The following is an 8,862-nucleotide window of genomic DNA, read 5'->3' on the forward strand; positions in this document are numbered from 1 at the left end:
TAGATCTTATCAAGATCATTAGCATGGCTTAAGGCTCTTTTTGTTACACATTTATTGTGTAGTTTATATGCTTTATATAACACATATGCGCTCATTATTATTACAATTACTAATAAAAGTGCATTTGTTGGTTTTAAGTCTACATTCGATGACTCTATTTTATTGATTACATTTGCAGTGGAGTCCACTGTTTTAGTATCTATTAACCCCATATTGGGTGTATCAAATGTATCATCAAACTTGCTAATTTTGTTATTGAACATTCCATCATTTAAAGAATTTGGTTTTTAGTTTTGTAGTTTAGTTAAGTAGTAATTTAATTTTAATAATTTTAAATTTCTTTTTTTTTTTTTTTTTTTTTGAAGGGTTTTCTTTTTTTTTTTACATGTCTCCCTGCCTATTTTTTTGTATGGTTTTTAGGCCACACTCTAATTGGACAGCTTTAATGCCGCACAATTGTACATTGATTATTTTAATTCTATAAAAAAAAATGTGCATCGCAGTACACTCAAAAAAAAAAGTGCGACGCAGTGCATAATTTGTTCATTGATTTTTTGTTGTTTTCGGCTAGCCTCTAGCATCAGCTGGTCGTCGCCGGTTGGCACGCTGATGCTCCATCGATGGCGTAAAAAGCGGCCTGCTTTTCACGCTTTTAGTTTCAGCTGCTGATGTCCGGGGCCTCTGAGCTCAGGCGGTTCCGGTGCAGGTCATCGCACCAGATTTGTTGATTCTTTGTTTTATTTTCCTTTTCACTTCCTTCGCTTGGGGACTGGCTTTTCCATTGGAGTCCCGTAGCTATGTCTGCATGTATACTCGCAGTATGCTGAGTATAATGGGCCCTCGCAGTCGTTTGGGCAGACCTTCTTTAATTTCGGTAGTTCCTTCACAGTATGTGGACTTATTTTTACTTTTGGTTTTACCACGTTTTGAATCGTAGAGTATGGGATTGTGGTTGTTGTGGTTTTATTTTCTCTTTCTTCTAATTGGGTTTTTATAAACTCTACCTCGGCGTGTAATTCCACCGAGGTATTCCAATTAGTCTGTGGGCTATTTAGTAGCCTCAATGTCTGCGCCTTTCTGGCTTTTAATTTTTTGACCACACCAGATTTTTTTCCCATCACTCTACTTACTGTGATTGTAGTATGTTATTTTCCTTCATTGTAGCTGAATTTTCCTTTTTGTAATTTGGTCTGCTCCTTTTGGTAACGCCTATCGTTTGGTGACCACTGTCACGGTCGCCATGTAGTATTCTCCGAAGTTAGATCGGGAGACATCAATTGTAGTTTCTTTTTTGAGCTCAGTTTATTGAATCATTCTTAATTCTATAACAATTGTCGACTATAGCTAAGACCGAGTAGCTGCGCTGCTAGTCATGCAGGCAGAGGAGCGGTATGCTTATGTATAAACATACTTATGTATAAATGTATAAGTGTTTACATAAAAGTATGTATGTTTATATAACGTCGCAGCGGTAGAGTGAGGATGTATCATATTGCATATTGGGCCAACGCGGCCGCGCGTGTTATATTTGCCGACACAGCAATTGTCCAGCACCATGCACTCATGGGTGGTCATGTTACTTAAGAGGCAAATGCACTTGAATGTTGCGCACATTAATATTGTAACTAATTGCTACAATATGTTTATATTGTTGTTAATATGTTATTCCAAAACATGCTACAAAATAAATAATATAACAATAATTAAAATTCTTGTGGGCACAAATCCCACAAATATATACTAACTTAATCGAAGAAATATATAACGGCTCAACCTTAATAACCTTATTGAAGAAAAATATGAAGGCCCAACCTAACCTAATTGAAGGAAAATACCAGAGGGCCGAGGGTAACTTCGACCGCGTCAAAGTTTGTATACTCTTAAGTGGAAAAAAGTTTTTTCTAAAAAGGCTAAAGTTTTCGAAAGAACGGCTTACAATCTTAGCATAGGAAATAACTAAGATATTGATCAACTGTTTTCCACCGATCGTTCCTATGGGAGTTATATGATATAGTCACCCGATCTTTATCAAATTCGGCACAGTCATTAACAGATATATTAAACTAACAAATGTTTAATTTGAAAGCAATGGCGTTAAAAGTATCGAAGTTTTTTACAAAAGTCACTGGTTTCGACCGCTCGTTCCTATAGTCACCCAATCTTAATCAAATTTGGCACAGTCGTTTATAGGCATAATAAAATCTCTAATATTAATTTTCACAATAGCTCGACAAAAGCTCAGAAAATAACGAAGTTATTGAGAATAGTCACTGTTCGTGACTTTGGCGTTTGTATGAGAGCTATATGATATAGTGGTCCGATCCTGAATCGGAGATATGCAACCCCTGCAGTATATACAAGTCTACATGCATCAGCTCTTTAGCTCTTACGGTCTAGGAGGAGTTTGCGTTGATCCAGACGGACGAACGGGCGGACGCATGGCTATAGAACTCGTCTCGTCGTGCTGATCAAGAATTTATATACTTTGTATGGTCGGTGTTGCCGAAATTCGGGCCTGCGAATAAACTTCGTACCACTGTAACACAAAACGGAACTCTGTCCGATCAAACAGAATGACGCTCTTTAAAAACTTTAAAACTCTCTCTCTCTCATTCTACTCTTGCGGTACTTTATTATACATAAGTAGACACATAAGCGCGAAAATACGCAGCTGCATTGATCTAAGTACATACATAAGAACCGCGTGTTCAGTTGGTTTTTTCGTAGCCAAGAGGCCAAGACTAGAGTAAGTGGAATGAGATTGTATAATATTAGTTATAAGAAATTTGTAAAATAACCTGAAATTACTTGCAGAATTAAAAAGCTTACGCTGACCTAACTTGAGGATTAAATGGATTAAATTTATTTCAAAGGCACTGGCGGAGCTAGATTAACTAGTCGAACGAGCAACAATTCTTTTTAATTTCTATTGTCAAATTCTTTTAATTTCTACGTGAAATTAAATTCACTCTTTCGTAAAGAATTCTGAGCAAATTCTTTAATTCCTACGGTGTAGTAGAGCTACAGAGACCTAAAGAGGAGGGACTAATACAAATCCCGAGGAAAGAACAAATTTTAATTTTACCACGCGTAAAATTACGTACATATAGAAATGGCAACGACTGGAAACTGTGGTCTGTGCCAGGAGCCGGCCAACCAGGAAATGCTCACATGCTCCAGGTGTGCATCTCAATTCCACTGCACCTGCTGCGGATCGGAAAACAGTGCCACCTCGAGTTCCTGGATGTGCGAGACATGTCGCCACGTGTGTGATGAAAGTGAACATAACCTCGAAACTGAATCCCATTTCAAGGTTAACCACCCAGGCAACAAAGATCAACACGTGGAAGATGAAGCAATGCCGGAAGATCAGCAAATACTTTTGCAACAATTAGAGGACGAAATGTGCCTCGAAAGGGAATATCTGCGCCGTAAGTACGCCCTACTCAACCCGAGAGTACAGTCAAACGGAGAAGCGAAGGATCATCCACAACATGCTGCTGGAATACATCGATACATAATGATGACGAATGATAGTGCAACCAATACTTCACAGGCGACGAGTACCAGAGCGCAGAGCATGCCGTGCAAAACCAACGGCATAACACCACAACAAGTAGCTGCTCGACAATCAATGCCGAGGGAATTACCAGTTTTCAAAGGAGATCCAAGAGAATGGCCACTTTTCATAAGCACCTATGAAACTAGCACCCGGATCGGTGGATACAGCAACGAGGAGAACGCTATGCGTCTGCAGAGATGTCTGAAAGGTAGGGCCCTTGAAGCCGTGCGAGACAGCCTACTGTTCCCAGAAATGCTGCCGAGCGTTATAAGTACTTTGAGAATGTACTTTGGACGCCCGGAACACATAATAAAACTGTTGATGGAGAATGTGCGAAATTTGCCTCCTCCAAAGGGCAAGCTAGAACCGCTGATCGAGTTTGCATTTGCGGTGAAAAATATGTGCGCTACCATTAGGGCAAGCAAGCTAGATGCGCACCTGAACAACCCTACGTTATTACAAGAGCTTATCGAGAAGACGGGACCTGATATGATGCTTAACTGGGCTCTACATTCAAAATCCATACCCTACCCGAACATACAGCACCTAGCGGATTGGTTGTTTGAATTGGCGGAAGCGGCGAGTCGCGTATCTACGCCCAACATATTACTAGAAAGCGACAAGAAGAGAATCAACAGAGGAGTGATGCATACACATACCGCAGCGCCTACAGATAGCCCTAAAAACACAGTCTGTGCGATATGCAAAGGACACCACAAACCAGTGTCTTGCGAAAAGTTGTTGCGGATGTCAGTCGAAGCCAGGTGGAACGCGATAAATAACCATCACCTATGTGCTCAGTGCCTCAAAAACCACAAGGGATCCTGCTGGAGTCGCGTAGCTTGCGACATAAATGGCTGCAAAGCAAAACATCACCGTCTCCTTCATAAGGACGTGACGGAAAGCGTTCTGCACAATCATCGTGGGTCACTAACCAACCAGCCAGAATGCTATGTTCGAATCGTTCCAGTCACTTTGCACTCCAATTCGAAATCCGTCGATATCTACGCATTTATGGATGACGGATCGACTCTAACACTTGTAGAAGAAAAATTGGCTGATGCGCTCGAAGTGAAAGGTTTCGCCAATCCACTATGCATTAGATGGACCGGCGATGTTAGTCGGCAGGAGCCGGAATCCAAGCAGCTGAACTTGAAAATCTCAAAACAAGGACTGGGCAATAAATTGTTTAAAGTAATTGAAGTCTGTACGGTTAAGTCCATTGGTCTTTCAGCCGAGACGATGATAGCAGATAGGATAAAACAGAGATATCCGCATTTAAAAAACCTGCCTATCCCGAGCTTCATTAACGCAATGCCTCAAATGATAATCGGCAGTAATAATCCGAATCTCATAGCTTCGCTAAAGGTGCGCGAAGGAAAATGGCAGCAACCAATAGCTGCAAAAACGAGACTAGGATGGACTATATATGGCGGATCGGGACGATCTGGGGGAGGACTCAACCTGCATCGCTGTCAATGCGATCTGGATTTGCATGAGATGGTTAAAAAACATTTGCTAACGGAGGAAAAATCACCGCCGATATTTACCAAGTCCCCTGATGAAGAGCGATCTCTACAGATTCTGGAGGACACTGTTAGTTACAGCTCGCGGACGTACACCACGGGATTGCTTTGGAAAGATGGGCCCCGTGTATTTCCAAATAGCCTGCCAGTAGCAAAACGACGACTCTTATGCATGCAAAAGAAAATGGCAGCAGACCCTCCTTTTGCGAATGAGCTACATAATCAAATACAAAACTTGATAGCAAAAGGCTATGCCAGAAAGTTGCCAGAGGAAGAAATCAGGGAGAAACCCGAAAACGCATGGTACTTACCCATTTTTACTGTACGAAATCCACATAAACCTGACAGGGTCAGATTGGTGTGGGACGCGGCAGCTCAATCATCAGGAGTAGCCCTAAATGACTTCCTTCTAAAGGGGCCCGATTTGCTCGTGCCCTTGCTGCAGATTATGTACAACTTTAGGATGAGAGCAATCGGCGTCAGCGGCGACATCGCCGAAATGTTCCATCGAATAGCAGTACGAGAAGAAGACGCTAAAGCACAACGATTCCTATGGCAAAATCAGACAACCGGAGTCGTAGAAACTTTCCAATTAAATGTGTTGACATTTGGAGCCACGTGCTCACCCTGTATAGCGCACTATGTGCGCGACTTGAACGCTAAGAAACACGCGGTCGAGTTTCCTGCGGCAGCTAAAGCTATTCAGTCAAGTCACTATGTAGACGACTACATCGATTCATGCCATTCAGAAGAAGAAGCCATTACATTAGCGAAGGAAGTTAGAGAAGTCCACGCACGCGGGGGCTTCCATATGCGCAAGTGGTGTTCGAACTCCAAACGGGTACTCGCTGCACTTTGCGACACAACAACCTACGACGAAAAACAGTTCTTTAACAGTGAAGAGATACACTCTTATGAGAAAATATTGGGCATGCGGTGGAGCCCACATCAAGATGCCTTCACCTATGCACTAAAGTTTGTACGCCTGAAGCGCAACATAATAGCGACAAAAGTCGCACCAACCAAAAGGGAAATTTTACAAGTTTTGATGTCAGTTTTTGACCCCATGGGTTTTGTATCCTGTATAATGATGTATCTCAAAATACTGCTTCAACAAGTTTGGCGATCGAAGATTGATTGGGATGAGGAAATACCACCCAATCTGCAGGATATGTGGCAATCATGGCTGTCCTTCTTACCCTTGATAGAGAACGTGCGAATTCCGAGATGCTATTTTAAAAATTGGCATGCAAAAGACTGCCGAGTTCAAATTCACGTATTCGTGGATGCGGGAGAAGACGCCTACTCTGCCGTTGCGTATTTCCGTATCGAACAAAACAACCAAATACTTTTGAGTCTCGTTTCAGCCAAATCCAAGGTAGCTCCGTTGCAGCCGCTTTCGATACCCCGCTTGGAGCTACAGGCAGCAGTAACTGGAGCGCGACTGATGAAAAATATAATAGCACAACATGAAATCGACTTTGAGGAATGTTACTTATGGACCGACTCGAAAACGGTTCTAGCGTGGCTCATTGGAGATCCACGACGATATCAACAATATGTAATGTTTAGGATAGCCGAGATATGTGAGCTCACAGATGCCAGAAACTGGAGATGGGTACCAAGCAAACTAAATGTTGCGGACATCGCCACCAAACGACAACATAGGCTTGAAACATATACGCAATGGTTCGAAGGACCCAAATTCCTAAAACTACCGCCGGCTGATTGGCCGACGGAAACTACCAATGAAAGGACAGCCACTGAGGAACTGCGTCCTCGTTTCCTTCACATGCGAAGGGAATCAGTAAGAATCAATTACGAGTACTTTTCAAAATGGAATCGATTGACAAGGGCAATTGCATGTTGGCTTGCCTATAAGAGGAAATTGATCAAGAAAATACGTATATCAAATGAGAATACAAACCGACCGGCATCCCAAATTAATGAAGCCAGAATGTTTCTTTACCGGAACATACAACAAGAATGTTACAACGAAGAGTACACAGCCATCGAAAACGGCCACCACGTTTGCCGGAGCAGTCCACTATGGAGGTTACAACTCTTTCTAAATGACCATGGGGTATTGTGTGTACGCGATAGAGCCAGTCGCTTCGCTGGCATCCCTGAAGGACGAATCGCTCTACCCACCCAACACTGGGTTACAAAGCTGATAGTCCGGCACTACCATGAAAAATATTATCACATGAATCATGAAACAACAGTAAATGAGGTGAGGCAAAAATATTTTATTCCAAAACTAAGACCTCTCCTTAAAGGGATTCGTCGAAATTGCCAACAATGTAAGCTGAGTAGTGCTCGACCCATGGCACCCTTAATGGCGCCCCTACCGAGGGCTAGACTGGGTGCATTCAAGCCAGCGTTTACGTATGTAGGAGTTGATTATTTTGGGCCACTAACAGTTATCGATGGAAGAAAGTCATTGAAAAGGTGGGGCATGCTGATAACCTGCCTCACAATGCGAGCAATAAGCATTGAGATCGTGCATAGTCTAACCACAAACTCATGCCTAATGGGCTTAAGACGCCATATATCGCGCCGAGGCATACCAAAGGAAATATATAGCGATAACGGGACTAATTTTCGAGGGACCGATGCCTTTCTTAGAGACAAACTTCAACTGGAAGATGCAAAAATGCACCGAGAATTGTCGCAGCAGGAAATATCGTGGTACTTCAACCCACCGTCAGCTCCTCACATGGGAGGAGCCTGGGAGCGCTTAGTGCGTTCCGTTAAAACCGTGTTATACCGTATAACACCAAATCAAAAATTCTCAGATGAAAGTCTTCTTACCGCAATGGCAGAGGTGGAAATGACGGTCAACTCCAGGCCCCTGACATACGTGTCCCTGGACGACGAAGACCAAGAAGCTCTTACGCCAAATCACCTGTTGCTTGGCTCATCAAATGGAGAAAAACCGATTTGCGATCCGGAACAAATCGACTATAAATGGTCGCTCCGCCAGAGTGAGATGTTCGCCAACCTATTTTGGAAACGCTGGGTCAAAGAGATGCTACCAAACATAACACGAAGGTCCAAGTGGCATAAAAAAGTAAAGCCAATTGGTGTAGGCGATATTGTACTTATAGTGGACGAAAATCAGCGTCGTAATACCTGGACAAAGGGTCGAGTGGTCGAAGTGACCACCGCAGAAGATGGTCAAGTCCGGCAGGCGAAGGTACAGACACAACTAGGTGTCCTCTCCAGACCAGCAGTAAAGTTAGCAGTCCTCGATGTCGGGAAAAATGAAGCAAGCTCCAGTGGCTCGCTTGCTGGGAGGGGAATGTTGCCGAAATTCGGGCCTGCGAATAAACTTCGTACCACTGTAACACAAAACGGAACTCTGTCCGAACAAACAGAATGACGCTCTTTAAAAACTTTAAAACTCTCTCTCTCTCATTCTACTCTTGCGGTACTTTATTATACATAAGTAGACACATAAGCGCGAAAATACGCAGCTGCATTGATCTAAGTACATACATAAGAACCGCGTGTTCAGTTGTTTTTTCGTAGCCAAGAGGCCAAGACTAGAGTAAGTGGAATGAGATTGTATAATATTAGTTATAAGAAATTTGTAAAATAACCTGAAATTACTTGCAGAATTAAAAAGCTTACGCTGACTTAACTTGAGGATAAAATGGATAAAATTTTTTTAAAAGGCACTGGCGGAACTAAATTAACTAGTAGAACGAACAACAGTAGGAGATTCTTTTTTTTATAAATAATTTTAATAAACCTTTTTGCAAGGGTATA

General features: G+C 42.4%; 2 protein-coding genes across 2 annotated transcripts; both read left to right on the forward strand.

The window, feature by feature from the left end:
- The first annotated feature begins 3,112 nt into the window (after nucleotides 1–3,112).
- LOC137579651 (uncharacterized) lies at nucleotides 3,113–7,160 on the forward strand. The gene is made up of 2 exons (XM_068293420.1): nucleotides 3,113–6,895; nucleotides 7,089–7,160. The coding sequence occupies exons 1-2, from the start codon at nucleotides 3,113–3,115 to the stop codon at nucleotides 7,158–7,160; spliced, it is 3,855 nt and encodes a 1,284-aa protein (XP_068149521.1).
- A 407-nt stretch (nucleotides 7,161–7,567) lies between these two features.
- LOC137579656 (uncharacterized) lies at nucleotides 7,568–8,473 on the forward strand. The gene has a single exon (XM_068293425.1). The coding sequence runs from the start codon at nucleotides 7,568–7,570 to the stop codon at nucleotides 8,471–8,473; it is 906 nt and encodes a 301-aa protein (XP_068149526.1).
- The last annotated feature ends 389 nt before the right edge of the window (nucleotides 8,474–8,862 follow it).

Source organism: Drosophila tropicalis, unplaced genomic scaffold (assembly GCF_018151085.1).
Source record: "Drosophila tropicalis isolate 14030-0801.00 unplaced genomic scaffold, ASM1815108v1 contig_754, whole genome shotgun sequence".
NCBI classification, from domain to species: Eukaryota; Metazoa; Arthropoda; class Insecta; order Diptera; family Drosophilidae; genus Drosophila; species Drosophila tropicalis.